Below are 25,100 nucleotides of genomic sequence, written 5' to 3' on the forward strand. Positions count from 1 at the left end.
CATTACAGTGAGAAAAGATCTAAAAGCCCACCCAGATTCATTTTTAAATGAATGAGACACAACAGTTTTTTTAGGACGGTGTCCCAATTTGTTCGGGAGGCTGCACTCTTATTAAAGTGGTCGTAAGTACCAGACCACCCCCCCATCGATTTTGTGCGTAATCGAACCCAGCGACCGATACAATGACAACACAATTTAAGACAAGTTTAAATGAGGTCACATAATTTAATTTCATTGCATTTCACTGAATGCATCAAGCTACAGTAAAAGCATGGACAGCTGCGACAAGGCAAATGACCCCACATGGTCCGAGAGATGAACGAACCCCATCTCGGTCTTTATTTTAAGCACACTTCCTCCCGTCTAGCACCGTTGCAAGCAAATGATGTGCGACAGGCACGAATGACAAAGACAGGCTGAGCGTTTGCTGTGTTTTCACAAGTATTTACAGATCTGCTTGGTTTTGGTCGTGTGGGGAACGCTGCAGCGATGCAAAAAAAATCGATTCTTCATCAATATTTTTCTCAGCTAAAAACATTCTATCCGAGACATGTATATATAATAAATTATATATAATTTTTACCCCATTTTACACAAAAAACACCCTAAACTGTTTATTTATATTTATGCTTAAAAATGTTAATTTCAATATTGATGAAGAACGTGTTTTATCCGCAGTGATAAATTATGCAAAGAAGCAACAGGGAAGACTGCTATTAAAATATTTGCCACATCTCGTAACGTACCAAACTGAAAAACAACATAGCAACTCATACGCTTTAAGTGCAAGGAAAAGCCTTGATATAAAATTTATATGTAACACATTGAGAATTCTCTGTTTAAATATCAGTACGTACATTAAACATTAATTTGCATTTATACAGACGTGTTTTTCATTGTGGAATTTTTAACATTGTTTCTCCTTTATATACACAAGAGGATACATGACAGCTCAAGGACACATTTGGTTGGATCACAAGAAGAAATAGGAGTGACTTTCGTGCTTCTGCCGTTCCTTCAGAAGTTCTAAAACTCAAAGCTCAATCATGTAATTGATTCATTCTCTCGCATTCAACCACAACTGTCAAAGAGTTCCTTTCTTCATTCGCTCTCAGGTCAGAATCTTTCGTTTTAACATCCAAGTTGCATCCTCTGGTTCAATCCAACAACTGGTCCACGTTCAGTTCTGAAAATTTGACTCAATGGGCTTCGCTCAGCCGTGTCTGACCTTTGCACCAAACGTGCAAAGATGTCGTGAAGGTTGATTTAGTCCCATTCTGTCTGAACAACAGCCCGCACGATGTTAAGTTAATGGTTAACGGCTCACTGGATCCAGATGGTGTTGGCTCTGTCGGGCCGTCGCGGGTCTGCGGTCAGGTCTCCGAAGGTGGAAAAGAACTGCTCCATCTCTTTCTGCAACATCTCGTTTCTCTTTTCTGCATCGTCCTTGGCTCGCTCTGCATTCCTCAGCTTGATCTCCACCATGGTGTATTTCTTCTTCTCCTGGTCCAGCTCTTCATGTAGATTTGCCATCACCGTCTCCAACTCTAGATTCCGAAGTTCCAGACTACAGGAATGATAGGAATAGGTGGGTCAGTACATCTTTTAACACTGTGGTAGTTTAATGACACACTTTAACTTTGTGTAAAAGTTAATTCTATCCTGGAGCACAATTCATTATTAATTTTTTCCTACAATAACTCTTGCAATATTTAAAAGTTGTACAGTTGTTGATGTATCACATTAGACATCAAATATCAGATGTTGTTATATATATATATATATATATTGCTTATTAACTTATTTATTTATTTACTTGGTATTTTAATTTGATCTTATTTACATTGTTAAATGTTTCCCATAAATCACATAAAAACACAGAAATTGGAATTGACTTTCCATTAAACAAAAACACAAGTCAGAACCATTTTGAGGGTGAAAAATGATTTCCTTTGTTTTATTTTCTATTCATTTTTAACCTCATTAAAACGGTGAAGAGGAAAAAAACCATCACTACTTCTGTGCTCTGCAAAGTTTTCATTTTATGACTCTCACCTCTTGATCCTGGCCTCGTATTCATTCTTCTGCTTGAGCATTTCCTGTTTGAGACTGGCCACCAGGCTGTGCAGTGCACTGTGATTGGTCGGTCCATTCGTGACGGCAAATGTTTCGCTGTTGTCGCTACTGCTGGTTCCTCTACTTCCTCGGCCTCCTCCGTTACTGGTCCGCTGCTCTCTATCATCCACTGCCACTCCGTTGTCCTCCTGCACCGGCCCATCCAACAAAGGATCTTCAAAGTTACTACCAAAAAAGTCCTGCTCTGGGCACGTGGTCGTGGAGGAGCGGCAAGAAGTGGAGTTTTCTGGTAGAGAGATCTCACAAGACGAGGTGGACCATGTGGCGCTATCCACGCTCTGTTTGTCCTCACAGCTGCTGCTTAGACTGGGCTGTGCCGTCTGCTGCTGATGGATGTGGACATTGTCATATGTGGACAGACGGTTCTGCTGGTGCTCCGCTTCTCGACTTTTAGCCTCGCGCATCGTGACGGCACCGTTGGGCAACCATAGTCCATTTCGTCCATTTAGAGTCCCATTCGTCACGTCCGTGCTGGACACGCCCATTCGAACGACGCCATTCTGGACGCCCATTTTAGTGCCTGAGCCTTTTATCGCACCCGTCCGACGGGCATGTAGTGTTCCCACGTTCGGTAGAGTTTGACTTTTCTCCTGATTGGCGTCTCCTGAGGACGACGAGGACGAACTGAACGATCCGTTGGTCACAATCCCGCTCCCTTTGCTAAACGCCGGGTTCTTTTTCACAGAAAGTGGCGGACTCCGGGCCACTTCGAATCGTTGTCCTGTGAAACCATTACGTGGGCTGCCCGAACGAGGAGAGCCATTGTCCAGAGGAACCCGACTGGGTGATTCTGGAGCGTCCCAAGTGCACTGTCGCACCCCACTGGTGTTATTGTTTTCTTTGTTTTGAATCTGACCATTCGTAGACCGCTTCTGCGTCTCATTATTGTTATTATTAACCAGTTCCAGAGTGGTAGTATGGTCCTCATCAGGTGGGAAAAGAACATCATGGCGGCCAATCAGAACAGCCATCAATTGCTGGACCAGTACTGTGCCTGAACACATGGCAAATAGATTACTCAAACACTGAATGTAATCCAGATCCAAAGATTTCTGGAGCAAGAGATGTGGAGAAGACCTACCTTCCATAATAGTCACTGGGTCCTCAACCTTTGGCCTTAGAATATTTGGCCCAAAGACCGTAGCCAGATTCTGTACACTCATTTTATTCACACCTGAGTATGACTGAACTTCATCCAAAAACCTGGAGAAGAAAGAAGGGTCTTAATATTACAAATGGGACTTTGGAAACTGTATGTAACAAAAAATGAACTTGATTGTTGCAATCAATTTTTATATTTATTTTTAATAAAGCTACTGAGTTATTTAATTCATGAATGCATCAGAATTTATGAACACGACCCTGACTCCTGAACAGACTAAGTTGCTCACTTAAAGACACTTTTTAAACTTAAAGTCACTTTTTTCATTCACAAATGATTCAGTGTTTTTGAATGAATTGATTGAAAGGATTGATCCGGAACTCACTCAAAGACAGTCACTTATTTCATTCCTGAGTACAGCAGTGTTTTTGAACGAATCGATTGAACTGACTCAGTGACTCAAATTCCCACCACCGTTGCACAGAGCTATTACATTTTATTACATTTTATTTTAAAATATATTTTGTGATAAGCCACAGCTGAATGGAATAAATCCAAAATCACCTACTTGCATATGTATTTAAGCAGATTGTAGTTCACCGAAGGTAGACCTTTTACTTGACTTCTTAATTCCTTCATTCCCTGTGCAGAGAGATAAAAAAAATTTAATATACATCCAGGATAAAAAGAAACACAAATGTAGGCCTTTGTATAAACTGATTATAGTAATACAGTTTCAAATGATCTGGGCTAATATGCATGATTAAAAGATGTACTGAATGAAAAAGCAATTAAACCTATCCCATTGCTTTTAAAAGCCTTCCTAATTGACTTTAAATATTCATATTGCAATTTATTCCGTTATTACTACGCTATTTGTCTAGGCATGGGTCAGTGAGTTTAACAATTGATGACGGTCTATATTTAATGATGCGCTCAATTCCAGATCTGTTTTTTATCATGGTCGATATGTCTTTTCCCTGCAGGCTCTCTCTGATGAAAATGACTTTGCAGCACATGAGAAATCTATTTCTCAAAAACAAAAGCGTCTAGTACAGCCTTCTGCTTCATTTGACATGGTACTGCGATTCTTTGTGTGTACTGCACTCGAGGGAATCTCAGAGGTGCGAATCTCGTTCAAAACCTTGGGGCAGTAAATTAAATTCAGTGTTGCAAGACCCCATCTTGCACTTTGAATCTATCCTGAAACCATTCAAAAGCCACCGGCTGAAGCGCAGGTGATTCACGCGAGGTAAAAGTTTAACTTAAAAGTCAGAATGAAACTGTTTCCCTTCCTCTGGGTCAACACGTTCTTCTTCAAGCTGAGCGAAAGTAAGGAATTGATGCATGCTAGATGAAAGACGACTGCAGTATAATAATAGGATGAGTCATTCGCCATTCTCTCAGCCTGCTGGTGGGAACCGAGCTCAAAAATAAGAAATAGCAAAAGGAAGGGAGCTAAAAAGGTCAACAAAAAGTCTACAGTGAGGGTCATTATCCTATTGAGAAAAAAAACAAACATACTACAAATGCATATTCAATAAGGTCAAGCACAAAAATAACTGTCCACTCCTTTTCAGATCTAAATTCATCACTGCACATCTTTAGAAAAACCTCACAGTTCAATTTTAACACTAAAAGCTTTCAGTAGAACTGGCCTTACACACTTAAACAAAGCAAAAGTCCCTTAGTATTTTAGTTCATGCCTAATTACCTCTTGCCTCTTATTAAATGTACATTGAGCAGCTCAACTTTCAGCTTTGATATTAATAACATTTTTTAGTTTTGAACTGCAAATCAGCATATTATAATAATTTCTGAAGCATCATATGACACTGAAGACTGGAGTAATAATGCTGAAAATGTAGCTTTGCAATATATTTATATATTTAAATACAAAAAATATATTTAAAATAATAATACATTTTTTGATTGCATTGCTGTTTTTACTGTTATATTCAGTAACTTTCCTCATTAATAACAAACATTTCATGAGACATGTTACAGCCACCACGTATATACAACAGAATTATATGCTTGCTATGCAATGGTCAACAAGAGACAACTCACTGCATCCTGGTCTTTGCTGAGGAGTTTGGTGCAGGCCAGAAACTCTTCGTATTTACAGAACGGGATGACTGGCTCGGGCAGCTCTCTCAAGTACAGCTTCAACAAAGATGCCACGGTGTGAACATCTGTGTTACTGCAGAGAAAGATGGAAAGAATAAATATAAATGCCTCAAAGAATGAAAGGCTAGAATCATAAAGTGTGTAAAAATAGTGTAGGGATCTTTAAATGACAGATTGTGGTTGTCCATGTGTCAATATCCCCGCGGATCTAATGATGAGTAACAGGAAGCTGGTATTAAATCAAACAAAGCACTAGCACGTCACTGACCAGACCGGTAACGGCCCCATAGAGGACTTGGGCTTGTGACAATCCCGTAACAAGCTGGATTTATTGACTCTTCCCGGGTGGGCTGGACAGGAATAGCAGGCATGTGTATAATGTAACCTTCACACGCATATGCTGCGTATTGACCCTTCGTAATTATCACCTTGCTTCAGACACCAGTAAGATCTAAATATGAACGGTGTTAAATATGCAGTGTGCTTTCTCTTCTCGACAACGTGATTGTGGAGCCCCGACAGTCGTCGCTACATTTGCAGATTGTAAATAAACTGAGAAAGGTTTGCATTCCTCTCTGCTTTTTCAGAGAGAGAAAGCGTACATTTTAGGGTAATGTGAAGGGACATTAACTAAAAATGGACGACATAACTGCACTTTCAGGCAAATAATGGATAAACATCTACTAAATGGTAAATGGGTCATTTGGAAAACTGCACAGAGAGAAACATGGAAATGAGAAAAAGACTAAATAAAAAAACCTGGTGCTGTTAAAAAGGATGAATTTGTCTTGTTAATGTATACATTTGAATTGTGTGAATATTACAGATTTACATTCAGCTTCATTGTAATGACATCTGGGAAGAAAGCAAATCTATTTTTATCAAAAGATGGCACACTTATGAGTTTTAATATAAAGTGAAAGTATGTGGAACAAGTTTCACAGGCTCTAAACAAAGATGTCACTGTCAACTACATATTTTTGCTTTGATTTATGACAGGAGACAGAGTAAACTTGGATTTAATGAGGACTCAATTTAGGCATTAATGATACGGTACTTCTTATTTAATGAATGAAATTATTTAATGGATTTTTTTGGGGATTATTTAATGAATCAAATGCTAAATTTAATTGCATTTTGTAATTGCAAGTGTCTTTATTTGATCTAATGAACACATAATTGCTAAATACAATTATTAATTTAAAAAAAATTCTTGTCTGCAAATTTCTGAATAGCGTTTAATGTTTGAACTAAGGAATAATCAGCATGTGTTGCATTTTGCTTAATTAACTTCAAAGTTCAAATCCTCAAATATTGTATTTATATTTCTCAATGTGCGTGTTCCTGAAACAAAGAAACGCACTGAAGAGAGATAATAAAGGGGGCAAAAGAGATAATACAGACAATTTGGACTAATCTGAATAAGACTATTTAGAGGATTCAAAGCCTGTTTGTATTCATGCAGATTCATTTCACATTCATAACAGTATGATTCATAAATGCACATTCATAAGTGCAGTTAGTAATTGCAAGTACCAATCAAATGACGGCTTCTCTCCACAGTCGAAAGCATCCTGAAGCTCTTTGACGAGGTTGGCTTGTCCAGGCAGACGGAAGAGCCCTTCTTCTCGTAGACCCCAGCGACGGATGAAGTCCACACACTGCTCCACCAGCATGGGTGCCATCTTATTGCCATAACGGCGTTCATATCGAACCGTTTCTTCCAACTTCTGACCAAAGATTCCTGAAACACAAACTCATGAGGATCAGATAAGCTAACGTTTAGGATGATTCTAATGATTTTACACACTAACTTTGAGACACACCTGCTTATTTTTCAATTTAATTTAATTTACAGACCTAAAAACATACATTTTTGGTGGCAATCGTTATATTTGACCTTTTATTTAATATTTTAGGTAGGCTATTGTTATGGAAAGTATGGAAAGTATCTGATACATTTTTAGAGCCTTAAAAATTGTTTTAACTCAATTGGAAAGTCCATGTTGAAAAACAATTGATTCCTCTATCCCTATATGTAGGAAAAATGTTAGGAGAGAGCTGCTAAAGAAGGCTGATTTAAGCTATTCTTCACGTCACGCTCTCTGAAAATAAAATCGCACACTTCCTCTCCTGCCCTGTTCTTTTGTCTGCATCAGTCGGGCTGAAAACAAGCGTGATTCACATGTGGCATGCATATGAGCGGGGATTAGCTCAGACTTCCTGGAAGCTTTGGATCGGTGGCGCTTTCCGGGTCTCCGGACGCAGACATGCGGTACGAGATGGTACAAATTCAACTAAGCCTAGAAGACAGGAAAGGTTTTGCCGCCTTTTTCCTGCCTGAGCTGATGAAGGGGAAAAAGAGGTTGGACAGATGAAAAAAACAATATTTCACATTTTCTTTGATTCAAAAGAAAGTCTTACCGTGTTTGAAGCTCACGCAACTTTTAATTTTACGGAACACGCTTCTGTGCATGAAACTGTAGTACAATAAGGGATGCAAAAAGGTGCATCCGAACTGTCTGCCTCTGAGCATCTTCAACAATAAATCCAAAGCCTACAATCACACTGCTGCTGGAAAACACATCCAAAATGTTATTTTCCTCCACTCCCAGTCTTGGGAAAAAGCTTTGGGAACTTGCATAGCTAGATCTCAACTGAACATCAAAATAGTCAAGAAAAAAGACTTTTCTATATACATCCCTTTCTGGATGAATAAACATGAAGTTTCCTGTGATGCATCTCTAGACAAGCGATGTCTGTTATTAATGGTGACCACACAGGTGTGAGATGGTGATCTGGCAAAAACACAGGAATCTAAGCTGAAAAATCTTAACGCAGACATTCGCTTGGCTTCAATTCTTTAATGATTAATGCAGAAGCTCTTGCATGAGTTTCTTGTTTCCCATGGAAAGAGTTTGTGAGGAATCAGCCAAACGTAATCTCCTGATGGTTCTCCTCTCCATTCAATGAGTTCATGTGGTTTAATATCACATTTTGGTTGAGCTTTTCTTCTGACTTTCACTTGACTTTGCTGTCCCTGTGTGCAATGGCAGTCAATTAACAACACAGGACACACACATGCAAGTCTTCATGATATCCAGAGCTTTTCTGCCGACACACAGTGCTCTTTGTGCTCTTATCCGACAAAATATCAAATATGAGGAGCTTTCAGACCGGCTCTCCTTGTAAAATGTCTTCCCCTCTCATTACATTCTCACACCTTTTAGGTCTTCCTGCCTCATATCAGACCTTTGAGGTTACCTCTTCATTTTTTGATGGTCTTTCCTCAATTCTTTTTGTCCCTCGTTACAGTCTCGCACCCTTTGAGCTCTTGCAGTTTCTTTGGTCTTTTCTCCTCTGATCCCTTCTCTTCATCTCATCCTGTCTTCTTTTCATCCACAGATTCATCAGATTGCCTTGAAGCCATACTCTGGTCATCTCTGTCCTCTACCCCTGTATGTCTGGAAGCTTAGCCCGTTCCCTTCTTTAAGGAGGTTTGGATCTAAAGGGGAGGAGACGAACTGCTCCATCCATCCAAAGCCCAGACCTGACCTGTACTTCATACGACAGGGCCAAAACAACCCCTCCTCTCCCTCCCCTAAGGTTAGTGTTAAAAAGCTGCTAAGCTCTTAGCTGTGTAATCATCTGTTGTGGCTGTTCCCAGCCTTCTGCCCTCATTCCTGCTGTTCACACCACCGTGTTTTAGTGGACGTTTGAACAACGGCGCCCGGCACAAAAAGCTCCACAATAGCCGTGGGCGAATTACTCTCAGCCTAAAATGTCTTCCAGGTTATTGGCGGAAAAGACTATTTGCTAAAAGATCATTTGAATCTTCTTGAATAAAGAATAAAAACATGAAATTGGAATAAATATTCTTTGTTTAAACCTACCGGTCAGGATTAACAACTCAAACAATGAAACGAGCACAGTAAACGTGCATTTAAATGAGCTCTAGAAGTTCACAAAGATTAGACATGCCAACAGCAGGAAATTATGACTTCATTAAAGGGCCTGTATTACGTTCTCACAGTCAGAAGCCATATAGGAGCTGCAAACTGTATAACACATAATGAATACTAAAATGGAAGTCAATTTCATGACTTTATCTTATTGCTTGGGTTTAACTTGCCAGAGTCAGAGCGGTTTTCATCTTCTACTCTGCTTTACTTTATAGGAAGGACATATTGCATTTTCTGTGAAGTCATCACAAAACATGATTTTTTTGTTCACTATTATTCTTTCAGATAAACTGATTGCTTCACATGTCTCTTGTTTTGTCTAAAAAAAATTGCAGTTCATGGCCAGAATGATCTTAAATTAATTTACTATGATCTTAAATTCATTAATTAGTATTTATTAATTGAGTCATGAAATAGCTTCTACAAGTACTTTTTAAATTTAATTAAGCTGTAGTAATTTTGTTATATGCTTAATTTATATTTATCAGTTTTATATTTCTTTATAACTTATTTTTTGTTATTTAAGCTTTTGTTGATTTAGTGCTTGGACTTTTTTACATTTTCATTTAAGTAAATCGTTAAAAAATTTATTTACTTTATTAGATTTATTTCAACTGCAAAAAACAATATTTAAATTTTTGTTTTATTTAACAATGCCAACACTGCATGAGACTAAAAAACCTTAACCAGAGGATATTATCGCAAATTTTAGTCCTAACCAGTCATAACAGTGTCTTGTGTTTTTATTACATCATGCTGAGAAGCTCTCATTGGTCCAAAGTTGAGTCCAAGAGATGAATTACCCTGCATGTCACATGTAGTTTGTTGAAATTTGGCATTATTTTTAAATAAAGCTTGCATTATTGGTCCCTTGGATAGCAAGTAATTTTATAGAGTTCCTTGTTTGGTCGAAGTGAACTTTTTAACAAATACGTGCTCTCTCTCAGGATCACATTGGAAGTGTCAGCCTCTGAGGGGTCAATACTCTATTACCAAAAGAAAACACTTATATGTCACTGCTGAAAGCCGATAAAGTCTGTGACCACATTGCAAAATAACAAGTCAAAATAACTTCTTAAAAGTGATTATAAGCAACGACTGGGACCTAATGAACGATCAGTTTCTTGCAGCTGCACACACATGCTCTTATCAAATCTGAGACACCGATGTCAAAGGTCAAGGAGAAGAGACTGGAACACACATGCACTGCAACTGGGTGGTCGACCCCTACAGTGGGATATAGTACACTGTTTGACTCAGTGACCTTTGACCTGTGGGGTAAATCAGCTGACTGTGGTAGGGAATGTCACTTTCAAAACTACAAATGTGAACAAAACATGCATTCCTGAGGAATATTAATTCTTATACCTAAACATATGTATACATGAGATAAATGGCTTTGTGCATGGAAATACCACACAAGGTTGTAACAAAGTCCATTTGTCAAAATCCAATGAACCAATTGAGTTCACAGAGAAATATTTAAAGGTTAAGAACGAGCCTACAAACCAAGCAACACAAAAAGCACTACGCTGTCCCTATGTATTACAAATGACTGTGTAACGTAACTTTTGAGTTTTTTAAACTGTGTGTGTTTACAAGCCAAAAAAAAAAAAGAACTCTCCAAGTTGAATGCGGTTAGTCTGCATCACATGACTTGGTGCCCTCAACTCTGAGGCTGGACCACATGTGCTTATTACTGCAAATGGTTGATTTCTGCCAACACTGAGTGGGATCATTCAGATGGCCATGCAAGGATGAGCCATTCATGAGGAAACCTTTAAACTGACCAAAGAAAGTGGGAAGTTTAATAAGGTTGGGGCTGTATTTGAGACCTCCAAACACACCCACATATAGACAGTCGATTAAACTGAAAAATACATCTCACAGACCTAATGACTGTACGGACATTAATGTACATTAATGTACATTAAGTATTTAAATATATGAATACATGCAACTTGTTCCACAATTTTGAGTCCATAACTTAGAATTTTCTCCTTCAAACAACTAAAATATAGTAATTTAAATGATGTCTATCAAAATGTCTATATATATATATATATATATATATATATATATATATATATATATATATATATATATATATATATATATACACATATACACACACACACACACAGATATGCATATAGTAAAACCAAAAATTACTCAGACACCAGTTTTTTTTTTACTAGTAGGTGCACTGTAGTTTATGTAAGTGAGAATAGCAAAATAATGTAAACTGCGATATATTATACTCAAATATTGTAATTTATAAGTGTATTTTGTTTAATTGCAACCTTTTTACACCACAGACTGAACAAAAATAAGCATCGCTTGGTAATTTATCCTATAAATCTAATTGGGTACCTCTTTACATACCTTTCTAAGTTATCTGACATTATCAAGAAGAATTTGTTCGTATTGCAGTTGTTAGTATTGCGAGCACAGGTTCAAATATTATTTGGCTCCTTTAACCAGCCAGTGTGCAATGCTGTACAATATACTGCAAAGTTGATGGGGTGTAAGTAAAGCAAAGTTAAACTGTGACCAGCCTGTTTATATCCATTAACCAACTATAACTTATTCTGACAAACTGGTTGCAGAAGCTCACCTCCTCCAAACGGAGCCCATATGACCCTGCGGATGCTCTTCACCCAATCCTCCATGTCATTCTGTGTGCTGGCCATAAGTAGATACGTCTCATGGTTGGATGTCATTCGCTCCCTGTCGCCCCCTACAGAGAAAACAATGAAACGATTGGTCAGAGGTTTGTTGGGTCAAAATGCTAACATTGTCTTCCACGTAAAAACACTGTAATGTTTATCACAAATATCAGAAAATTATTTCAAAAGTCATTATTCGCATACAGTGTTTCAATAGTTGAGGCTAGCTAAATGAAAACAGCTTAAGCATTCTTTACTTCGTTTGCTCTGTGAAAACTTTGCAACAGCAATGAGTTTGAGTTATTTGCTCACCCACTTCAACGAACCACTTGTCAACAACCAATTAGGTCTCGGTCATTAAAGATGAGTGGCAGGACATGCCTTTGTGTACTAAACCTCAATGACACTTCAGCGATCTGTCATTAACCCTCCACTCAAAGCCATTATTTACAAATGTACAGGTGTGTTGACATATGTTAAGGGTGCTGGGCCTGAGACGTCACATGTTTAGTCTGCTTAGAGCAATGAAGTCTTGTTTGTGAGAACAGCATGCATGGGTCATTTGAGCTGGCTCATGAAATTAAAACAAACGCTTTAATGGTAGAAAGTGAGAAATAAAGGCTTTAATCTTAGGTATTAAAATTAATATTAAAAAAATAATATTTTTAATTTTAATTCCTATTTAATTATAGATTTAATTTTAATTATAAATATATTATAATATATTTATATTATATAATTTATACAACACATGTAACATTAATATATTAAGACATTTTTTTGTTATTAAAAATATTTTAATAAGCTATTAATCAACCATTTTATGACAGATTTTGAGAATAAAATGTCATTCAGGGAACGCCATCAGATTGTAAAACCTTTTTGCATTTTAACTGAAATATTTATTTCACCAGTGTTGATTCAAATGGTCTAAGGCAAATGAATTGGACACACACATACACAGAAAAAAGCAGATCAATACCGGATACATCCGTAAGGAGAGAGATGATTACCAGTCTTTAAAAGCATGTCCGACATGTCTAGTGCTTACACTGAGGCAGAGTTTTAAGAGTTAATGGATATATGATTAGTGTGAAAGACTAAATTATTCATTGTATTCATTTGTGTAGTTCTTCGGGGACTCTCACGGTCTTGATCATTGATTTTCATCTGCAACGAGATCAGTTTGCCAACCATTAAAAATGTATTTATGGACTGTCGAGAAGCAAAGCAGATGGAAATCATTGAAGGAATGACAACAGCAGCAGTGATTCCATTGATTTCTCTACAGCACCCCTCGAAACGGAGCAATTGATCATTTGGAAAAACCTTTCAGGCGCAACCTTTTTTTCGTCAGATTTGTAGACTTGCTTGTTTGATTTGCATTTGTTTCATTTATGAAAAACGACTGTTTGCCTTCATTTGGGTAGCCAAACAAGGTGTTATATTTATACCTCTCTCCGCTCTGTATTACATGTTCTAGGATTGAAAGTTTGCATACTGTGGCGAATTAGACATGGCAATGGACTATGGGAGCAAAAAACATTTAAGCAAACTCCTACATCCCGTACATATATTGTACTTTTTGTAAGGTTTCGTGCACCAAAATTGTGCATTTAAATCTCTTTTTTTACAGTACCTTTAAAGCGTTACTTCACCCCAAAATTCATTTTGTCATTAATTAATGTCGTTCCAAACCCAATAGACCTTTGTTCAACTTTAGAACACAAATTAAAATATCTGATGAAATCAGAGCGCTATCTGACCCTCCATACACTAGACAGCAACACTGAAATTATCCAGGTCTGGAAACAGTAAATACATCATAAAACAATCCATGTGACATCAGTGGCTCAACTTGAGTTTTGCAACTCTACCAGAATACTTATTTTAAAGAAAACATAATTTACTCAGAGTTATGTATTCTGCCATTTTCGAGAGTGTCACAAACATAAATGACTATTACGGTCATGCGTGCAATTTCCTCCCGAACGTAAACATCCCTGATTATTTCAAATACGTTCTTAAGTACTCTCAGAAATGGCAAAATATGTAACTCTGTTATATGTAACTGATGTCACCATGTACCATGCATTTACTACGTTTCTGGGCCTGGGAACATTTCGGTTGTATTGCCGTCTATGGAGGACTGATAGCTCTTAGATTCTATTAAAAATATCTCAATTTGTGTTCCGAAGAAGAACGAAGGTCTTACGGGTTTGGAACGATATTAGGGTAAATAAATAATGGCAGAATTTTGGGTTAGAATAACCCTTTAAGAGTTATTCCACGCATAATTGGATGCATTTTCTTTAAAACAACAAATAAAACCATTCAAAGAATGTCTGAAAAGTCAATATAACCCATTTCATTTACATTTCACTAGTGTTTCGCTAGTGTTTCGGCATCCACACCTGTTTTACAAATGGAAATGAAGGAGACAAAAGCTGGAATGCTGAGCTGCGGCCCACCGCCTGAGGCTGGAGATGAATGGAGGGTAAGATAACGGCAACCTAAGCCAAGACTAAAGTGTCATGGCATATGCACCGACCCGCTCACGTAGGAATGCATGCGTGCAACAAAGGGCAGACTCTACGGGGGTCCGGCTCGAGCACAGTTTACAGACCATCTGCTGCGGTCTCATCTTCCTACCGTTTGAGCGCAGATGACAACACATGCACACTTACACAAGAGGCCTGAACAGACCGTCTGATGACCAAGTGGAAGCTAAATGAATCATAAATGAGCCTATCTAGCAGTAAACAATGACCGTTTACCAGTTAACATAGCACCTGTTTCAGAGAGAGAGAGAACAGATGAATGATAGCGAGCTCAGTCATCTAAACTGCAATGCACGGCTGCTAGAAATGAAAGAACAGCTAATGTCAACAACAGGGACACTTTAAATAAAACCAGGCGCTTATAAATACATAATAAATACATTTTTAAAATTAAATTGTTAGAGAGCATGATTTTAAAGTGAATTTTAGTTCCAACTGACATTACGGGTTTAAAAAACAATACTGTGTCTTTATTAAATGACAAATATTTGAAAAAGACCTTTTAGTGTTTTTTTTAAAGATGCCTCTTACGCTTAAAATACAATAAAAATAGTAATATTGTGAAATATTATTACTATAATTTAAAATAGCTCTTTTCTATTTGAATACGTTTTAAAATGTAATTTATTCCTGTGATGCAAAGCTGAATTTTCAGCATCATTACTCAAGTCTTCAGTGATCGTTCAGAATTCATTTCAATTTGCAAAAAAAAAAATATTATTAATTACAATGATGAAAACAGCTGTGCTGCTTAATATTTTGCTCTTACTGGATCTTTGATGAATAGAAAGTTTAAAATAACAGGATCTATCACAACGTTATAAATGCCGTTTGATCAATTTAATGCATCCTAGCTTAATAAAATATTCATTTTTAAAGAAAAAAATCGTACTGATCCCAAACGTTTGAATGGCAATATGAATCTGAAAATAAAAATTACTTTTGGCTTCGGGAAAAAGGTAAATACTAAACAACGCTTACTAAAAACATGCCTTTATAATTTGCATTTCTATCATGCTTTTGTTGACATTTTTAGAGTTCAACAGCATCCATCCACACTCACATTCACTGTATGGATTAAAGTGGATTGAAATGGTAAACAAGTGAAAAAAAATAGCACAGGTTTCACCACCACAGGCCTCAAAATGAGCAGTTCTGCAACAAAAGCCTTTAGTTTGGTTCAAAGGGCAGGATGCCATTCACAAAATAAGAAGCTCTAGTCCAGAATAGCGCATTAAATTGAACCAAAATACCAAACAATGGCATGAAAACAAATACTACTAGTCTAACTATCGCTCGAAACAACATCAGTATTGCTTCTACTGCCCCACGGTTCTCTTTTCAATCATGTTACCCAATAAAACAGCACTAACCAGCACTCTAGTTCACTCCAGAGACCCCTGACCCTGCTCTAATAGATTACCTTCCTCTCTAAATGAACTTAACGATCTATGACCCACACGCTCTCCCCTCCCCTCCATCACCTGGCTGTACATTAACGTTAATGTGGCTCTTTAAGCTAGACTTTTCCCATGAGTGTACATAGAGGTGACCCATTTATGCTATTCTAGGACCAGCAACCTTTTCCCAATTGCAAACAGAAGCTTTAAAGTTCTGAGCTCACCGTCCATCCTTTGGCTTCTCTCTACCTCGCAGCGGGTGAGTGACGAGCTCTCAAGGGCTCATTATGAACCAGCCTTTCACAAGCCTGCTGCCATTGATCCCGGTGCCAGTTCACACACTCGGGAGGCTAACGAGAGGCCTTTGTGCCCGCTGAGCGTTCAACAATCACCCATCTTCATGACCAGGGCAGGGATGAGCCAGTTAGCAAACCCTAATGTGCCAAGCTCGGTGTCACCGCTGACAGATCTACTCCAGCGGTCTTCAATAAATAAGGCTAGTATGCAAATGTGTGAGCTAATTACATTTAAAATAACATCATTACATTACGCTGCCAAATATTGCATCATGCGTGCTTTTTCCAGTGCATGTTGAACTGCTTACACAGAAAAAAAAAACACTCATTCGGATGAGAAATTAATTATAGAAATGATTTGCAAAAGACATCTTTTTGAGGAAGTTCACTTTGCCTCTTGCGCCAACTAACATGCCTGCATGACCTATGTTTATTGACGCTGTTAAAGGAATAGCTTGAAAATTTGCTGAAAATGCACGCATCCTCAGACCATTTAAGATGTAAATGAGATTTAAACAGATTTGGAAAATTTTGCATTACAGCACTTGCTCACCAGTGCTCCGCAGTGAATGGGTGCCGTCAGAACGAGAGTCCAAACGGCTGATAAAAACCTCACAGTAATCCACACAACTCGAGATGGTCAACTAACGTCTTGTGAGCTTAAAAGCTTGTTTGTAGGAAATTCAGATTCATCATTACAACTCTAAATGATTGTTTCTGGCCAAAACACAAATCCTCAGTAAAGCTTCCTAGTACAGTGAAAAAAAAAAATCCATACCTTGTTGTCCATATTTGTTTACAACTGTTTTTGACTGTTGCAAATGGTGCTTGATCTGTGCATACTTGTCTCTTGATTCAGACAAGACGGCTTTTTCACCGGAGAAAGCAATATGATGTATAGATTTGCTCGTATTTTAGTAATGGTCTGACGTTAAAATCATCGAGATGGATTTGTTTCTTGCGAACACACAGCTTTATGCTTCACAGGATGCTAAGTGATGGTTTCAAGTGGTGTAGATTAGCCTACCCGTGGATTACTGTCATGTTTTTATCAGCTCTTTGCGCTCGCAAGTGATGTAACGACACATCTCTACAAATCTAGTCTGATGACACCGATTAATCTACCTGTATCTTGGATTGACCTGAAGGTGAGTGCATTTTCCGCAAATCATCATTTTTGGCTGATATACAGACATAACGCTTTATAAACACACACCGCATAAAGCAATATTTTTCTATATAGAGAGCACCCTGACAGTGTGTTTAACCACCGGAGGGAAGGTTTACCTAGTGTAATGTATAGCCCTGGCAAGAAGCATCAGCCCATGATGTGTGTGTGCGTGTGATAAACAACATGAGAATGAGCCACAGACACACACATTCCTCTAGCTCTGAGTGTCTTTATCAGCTTGTGCTGCTCCTATGGAATTCCCACATATGGAACAATCTATCACATGAACAAACCCTAAAACACCCTAAAAAGACAAAAAAATAGCTTCATTTTCAACATCTGTCAAGATAACGAATCACTGACATAATAAATCTACGCACATAGACCCAGGACGCGTTCTCGAATTGTACCCGTGATCATTTTTAAGAGTTCATCTATGCACATGAATCAGATGGATTTCATTTTTAAGATAAAGTTTCGAGTTAACCATTTAGCGCACGACGGATGCAATGACTATTCATTATCAAACATCCACCTTTTTTGTCACACGTTTAATTCGGTCAATGTACTTCACAGTTCCTGTGCAGGGTATGCCAATACATTATATAATGGTAATATACATTACATATTTGAGCTATTAAAAACGGAGACGATAAAGACACATGTGGCACAATGTTAAACCACAGGATGCCTCCAAGTTCACCAGCAACAGTCAACAACAGTGTTACCCACATAAACACCTTCACCACATGACACTACATTAATGCAGTGAACATAAACTAAATAGCATAACTGCAACATAAAACACTTAAATACAAAACTAATAATAAAAGTTATTTTTTTTAATAAACTCTAAACAAATGTAACCCAACATTTGAGATAAATTATATTTTATAATAATAATAATAATAATAATAATAATACTTTCTTTAACATTACTTTCGTAATACATGCAAGATGAGACAGAGGGTTAAAAATAGTTCAACTTTTAAAACGCGTCGCGAGACATTCGCTTCACGTCAGTTTTTTTTTTTTAAACGCAAGAACAGACGCGTTGTTTATGAACTCACCCCCAGAAACGCTTCACATTTAAACGTCCGCGTCTGCCGTTTCAGTCTGAGTCTTATTTAAATCTCACACGCAACAGTTCCAGCGTCGGATTTTTTGCGCGCTTCAAAATGAAACCACCACACGCGACAGCACTATAGGATAACGCCTCAGTGCGCATACTGACCCTTTCTGGCATCCAGTCGCGGGTTGGTTGTTACATGCGTATGGACCCGGAGTGCTGCAGAAATAAATCCCACTAATGTTTCCTCGCTGCTCCGCACAGCAGCACCTCGCGCACCGGCCGCGCGAGACACAATAGGATTAGCGGAGCGCTGTCGGTGCCTCCCCTCACGCGCTCGCTGCCACTACGCTGTTTGTTTGGCGTTCGCAGCTGCGTGACGTCATCCACGGCGATGCGCGTGAATGGAGGAGTCTGTTGTTCTTTTACTTTGTGGCATTTATTTCATATCTTTTGCTATAAAGGCTCACCTTTTAAAATGATGTATTTTTATATATACAACGCCAATCTAACTTATCTTCTACTCAACTTTGAGTTGAGTTACATAGGTCATATTTTTGTGTTTATATAAGCTGAAAATATATTTTTTTATACCAGTGTGATAACATTACACACATATACAAACACAAACATATATTTTTATTTTGTTGAGTTTCATTTATTTATTTATTTATTTTATTTTGTAATTCTATATAATTATGTCATTTTATTCCTTATATTTAGTATTTGTAATATCAGATTGCATCTGATTTATTTCATTTAATAATATAATGAAATAATCTATTTCATTTAATCTGGCATTTTGTAATTGAATGTAATTTTATTTTATTTAATGTAAGCATTTTAATATAAATTTGCCATTTATTTATTTACTTTTGCAAGTTGCATTCCAGTTTGATTTTATTATCACATTTTTATTTCTTTTGGTTTGTTTCATTTTGTCATTTCATTTTTGTTATTTTATTTCCATTTCAGTGCCTTTCAGATTATTATTATTTATTTTTTTTACAGTATTTAGAACTGTTAATATCTATTTTATTGCCAAGACCATAATACATTATACACATTCCTTCATTTGTATAGTCTATATATTATTTTACTATTATTGGTTGGTTAATGTTTATCCATAAAACGATGAGGGAACAATAAAAGCTTACTAGCTCTCATAAAGAAAAAAGGTAACTACCCACCAAAATAAAGTGTAAGTAAAAAGGGAAAAAAAAAGATGCTAGTAATTTGTTAAATGGAGCATATATTTCTTATCAGGATGCAAATCATAAAAAAAACACTCTAGTCTAGTCTAGTCTAGTCTAGTCATTTTGACCTCCTGACACACACACACACACACACACACACCCAAGCACTATCTGTCTTGGCTGCCTCCCTGTTCAGTCATCTATAAAGCATTCCCTGCATTTTTCCCGTTTCCCTGATTTAGAAATGCACACCCTCCTTCCTCGGGATGTCCTGAACGACAGCTACAGTATTTCTAAATCTTACTCATCTTTGCATTCACCATGAGTAAACCGATTAGCGATATTTTTCCTCCTTTAACAGCAAGTCTGTGCGTGCCATGTGTCCCTCCGGTAAGTCGGTTAGTAACCACTGACCCAGACAAACTCTTATTCATCTCATTAAATTAAATGAGATCTTCAAGATGGTGGTTTGATAGTATAGTAAATCTCAGAGCTAACGCCCGTCACGCGTGCTTGTGGGTTTAACAGCAACTGCACTGACATAATCAACCGAAGGTCTTTATTCAGATGTCAGTGGATTTTAGGAAGCTTTTTCCACGCAGCTGTCCGGAGGCATTCGCAGGCTGCGCTGTGTGAACGGATTGTTATGCAAACACACTTTGACTCCCGAAAGAGTTTGTAGTGTGCATTGTCTTCTCTCTTTCTCCTCGGAGAAGAGACAACAGAGTGCCCATATAACCTTTACAGACACAAGTAACAGGAAGAAGTGACTTGCCTTCCTTTAAAACTCAACAAACCCAGTGACCTCATTCCTCCTGTTTCTTCCTGTTTACTCCTCCATAACATCCAGGCGTGCTGTGCTGAACGCTCATGAGTCAAAACGGAGACCTTAACAATTCCACACATTTACAACCAATTTGATGTTTAATGCTACGTGCAGCCATAAAAGAAAAACTTCCGGCCAATGGGATTCGACAGGAGGAGGGGCTAGCTAGCGTAATGCTGCAAAGTTCAAAATCATGGCTTCTGAGGACAACAACTTCAATTATCATGAAAGAGATTCATTGCTTCCTGTTTTAGACATGGCGTTTGAACTGATATGATGACCCTGTCACGAAAAAGTCTTATATAACCCATTATATTGACTAAGATTGCCACAGTAGTGAGGAAAAGGATTCATTCAAAACTCAAAAGTGCTTTTCACGTAATGCTTAACCCTCCTCAGTGCTACCTTTCCATTTATATTCTACGTAAACACGCACTAAATGAACGTTTTGGACTATATATAATGTAACATATAATAGAATTAGAATAAAGAGATGTAGAGAAGAGAGAGGTAGACATAGAGGGTGAAATAAAGTTACTTTACTATATGCGTCTCTTGGCCAGTCACTGTGTTTAAAGTGTGTGTAAAATCAGCATAAAAACTTTTTTAGGAATAATGATTTACTATTAACTAAAAAAAAGAACCAAAAAAAATTGCATAGGCCTTCTCTAGGTGGCCTTATAATCATGTTAAGATTAAATTATAAACAGTGCAATGCCCATATATTTTACAAGGAGGCTAATTCGCATGAATTTGTACGCCCTCACTCGTAAAAATTCATGCGATATTTTATGATTTGCCAATTCACATGAATTTGCACGAATGACCTAGTGAGGTCGTATGAATTTGTACGTACAAGCTACCTTGTAAAATTGTTCATGAGACAATGTTGGACATCATCAGCTGTAAAATTTCTTTGTATTACTGATAAGTATATGTACAACGGTATAAGAAAAATTGTTCCAGAGTCCTTATGTTGACATGGTTGGGCGTGTTTCATGAAAATAAATGGCCTTGGACATATATATATATATATATATATATATATATATATATATATATATATATATATATATATATATATATATATATATATATCAAACATATATATATACACAACATTTTCCATTTGCTTTTGGTTACTTTGTATTTAGGTTATATATATATGCACACATGATTGAATAAAAATTTCCATACGAGCCCAACAGAGACTAGTCTTTACTAGTTCTGCAGGGGGTTGCTTGATACTGTTTACTGTTGTCTGTTGTCAGGGAATCACCTCTGTTGCCGTGGCAAAGGAATGAGGCAGATTGTTTACAGTCATTTCCTGGTATGTTCCATTGAATTAGCAAGCTGTGGTTCCATGACTCCTGCAAACAAAACATATTTCACCTTCTCTGCTCTTTCTTTCCAAATCTGCAGTGCTTACGAGCTCTACGGGACAAACTCTGTCTCCCAGCGCTAATGTGGCATGAATGATTGATGCTGTTGCATGGAAAGCTGCGCTCTGAGTCCAGCGACACACTGAATCAATTCTTGTAACTGTCATACCGACATCATATCGCAATAGATTATTCAGCATTACGTCATTAGATCACAGCTACTGCAGTTGCAGTTCGCGACCTTCGCAAAACAGTCTCGATAAGGAGCGGAACGAAGGATTAGACAAACTCACAAGCAGTCTGTTGTGTTCGGGCCTAATAATCTTAACTTGGATTTACAACCCATGTCAGGGCTTACGCCGTAAACAAGTCTCCATTAGTCAAAGCACGTAAAACTATTTCATTGCGCACTGCGTGTAGCATGTCTAATAACAACCACATTTAATTATGAAAAAAAAAAACAGGTTGTGATTTTGAAAGCTTATCGTGAATCCTCTTCTTGCAATAGCCGACGAAAGCGACTAACGCAGAAATTTGGAGTCACCGTTGTGATACATATGAAACATAATTGATGGTAATTTGATGGATTGCCTGTCCAGCGGCCCAAGCAGCTGCCAGGAGATAACAGTCATTTGGAAACTAGATCTTGAAAATTCATGGAATAAATCCAGAACTTGATTAACATGCAATTCATTTGACTGTGCTTTTCATTATGGATGACTGAGAGAGTTTTGCATTTTTGCTCTAGCAGCTGAACAGACAGAGACATAAACGTCCTCAGTTTATGTAAATGTAATGGTTTTCTAGTGAAGTCACATTAGAAGTCAGATTTTATCATTTTAAATTGATTAAACATTATTATTATTATTTATTTATTTTTGTAATGATATCAATAAGTAATTAACCTAAATATGATTACATAATTAAATAAATAAATATTGCTGTAGCAAAAGAGAACATATATTCATAAAAATGTCAATGTTAAATATTTGTATATAAATATTTATTACATTTATTATGTTCACTGTAGGTTCAAAGCAATCCTGCATTCTCAATTTCTAATTAATTAATATTATTAATTAAGAAAAATCGTAACCATTAAAAAATAAACAATTGTTTTAAAAATAATATGACTCATTCAATTATATTCAATTTAATGTAAATAATGATACATATTTATACATTATTGAATTATTTATTTTTTACATATATCAGCAGTAAATAAACATACATTTATTATTATTAATTATTATTCTTTTTTTATTGTTGTCCAAATTCACTGCAGCATCAAAGATCACTTTGCTTGCTCAGATCCCAGTGTGGCGGTACCTTGATGCTGATTGCTTCTTGAATTGACACTTATATAACAGAGTTATATCATAAAAAAATTATTATCTCGTAAACCAAACGGCTGTTATCCACTTCTGCCAAAGGTGAGTAAACTGCCTGCTGTAAGTGCATGTAGGTCAGATAAGGTGAATGATTGGCTAATCACAGTCCCAGCTCTCCACCAATCAGCTGCACAGATAACGCAAGCCATTGTTTCCGTCAGTAAATCCAATCGAAGGCACTATGTCAATCTCACACTTCTCTCTGGGAAAGCGTAACAAAAGATAAACCAAGTACAACGGTGAAAGCGAAAGATAGCAGGGAGACTTCATGCTTGTCAGGAGATTTGACCAATAAACAGGATTATATCTCCGTAGGTGGTGTTTTCAATCTCCCAAGTAAATGGGGCTATTCTGTTGTCCACTGTGAGAAGTTTCTCCATTCCCATCTCTAATCTACTGACCTTTACAAATAACACACTTTTGCCAGAAGGCAGCGAAATCAGCTACATGTATATATATGTATATATATATATATATATATATGCAGGAAAGTATTTAAAAATTATAGATGATAATAGGTATTTTACGTTAATATTGGATCAAAGGAAAAGGGAAGTCTTCCTTGACAGTCCTTTAATTAAAGTCTTTAGGAGTCTGCCTCTGACTGGAGTGAAATAAAAGGGTCAGAGCTGCAGTCAGACAGTCTCTGGGTCAGTGTCTGTGCTTGAGGTACCTTGAGACTTTAACAACTCAAAACCCACACCATCTGCCACTGATGGCATGGAGCGATGGGCAGACGGGCTCTTCTGAAGCGACTAGACAACCTGTCACGCCGCAGGACTCTGACAGGAAGCAGAGAGCCGTTTCATGGGAATAACAAAAGCGATCAGACCCGAGGCTCCGGACAGAGGATCTGCGCCAAAATCTGAGCACTCCTCTAAAGCAGATCACATTGTTAAGGCGGCGTTACTCCCCGAGAATGCAATACCCTAATGCGCTACATAAAGCAGATAAAAGATGGTGGAAAATTCTGACAATGTTATTAAATATAATGAGTTATTTATATTTCATTCATTTTATATTTACACTACTATTTAAAAATGCGTTAGTAGTACGTAGTATTTTTTTTTTTAAACTGACTTTTATTTTTAGTGCTACAAAAGATTTATACTTTAAATAAATGCTAAATTTAGCTTTGCATCACAAAAATAAATTACATTTTCAAATATATTCAAGTACAATGCATTTCTTTGAAATTGTAATAATATTTCACAATTTTAAACTTTTATATTGCATTTTTGTATTAAATAAATGCCTCCTTGACGAGCATGAGAGACTTTAAAAGAAACAATAATACACTTACATGGTATCGTACATACATAAAAAAAACGATTAAACCTTTTCTTCTGAACGTGATGGCATGTATGTATTTTTATAAGCTGTCCGCGTCTATGGTTCAGCGTCTCGTCAAATATGATCTCGTCTGCTCTTTAATGAGTGACCTGAGCTATAAGACGGCCCAAACCAGGTGGAACCAAACAAAAGGGTTATAGTGAGCAGCAATTACTGTCACATACCTTCTCCAGAAACGCCCCCTCACCCTTAAACGCTCCATTATGTGCCTTCCCATCATTGCCTTCGCTAATCCCAAAGATCAACAGCCATTTTATTAACAAAACAGCCACATAAATAAGCCCATTGTTACATGGGAATCATTTTGTGGTCGCACCGACAATGCAAAGATACCGATAATGACTTACTTTCTTATGTTCCTTTCAAAACTGCATTATGAAACACCACAAATGTTTGATTTAGATGCTCACGGCACGCTAAAGAGGAAGCGCAAGGAGTTGGCAGGAAAAAGGACAA

At 37.3% G+C, this 25,100-nt stretch overlaps 1 protein-coding gene across 5 annotated transcripts in view; it reads right to left on the reverse strand.

Annotated features, from left to right (window-relative positions):
- Positions 1-211: 211 nt before the first annotated feature.
- The window catches only part of arhgap24 (Rho GTPase activating protein 24), a 92,100-nt gene continuing 67,211 nt past the window's right edge, over positions 212-25,100 (reverse strand). For 3 of the 5 annotated variants that reach the window (XM_043221719.1, XM_043221721.1, XM_043221720.1), the window contains 7 exons: positions 11,948-12,070; positions 6,905-7,112; positions 5,309-5,441; positions 3,807-3,880; positions 3,218-3,339; positions 2,056-3,130; positions 212-1,567 (listed from right to left, as the gene is read on the reverse strand). In XM_043221719.1, coding sequence (XP_043077654.1) covers positions 1,324-1,567; positions 2,056-3,130; positions 3,218-3,339; positions 3,807-3,880; positions 5,309-5,441; positions 6,905-7,112; positions 11,948-12,070 — 1,979 coding nt within the window. In that variant the 3' untranslated portion in view covers positions 212-1,323. Of the gene's footprint in view, positions 1,568-2,055; positions 3,131-3,217; positions 3,340-3,806; positions 3,881-5,308; positions 5,442-6,904; positions 7,113-11,947; positions 12,071-18,497; positions 18,621-18,661; positions 18,839-25,100 lie in introns of those variants that run through there. The other 2 variants (XM_043221723.1, XM_043221722.1) reach the window with 2 other exon arrangements.

This window comes from Puntigrus tetrazona, chromosome 21, assembly GCF_018831695.1.
Source record: "Puntigrus tetrazona isolate hp1 chromosome 21, ASM1883169v1, whole genome shotgun sequence".
Lineage (NCBI taxonomy): Eukaryota > Metazoa > Chordata > Actinopteri > Cypriniformes > Cyprinidae > Puntigrus > Puntigrus tetrazona.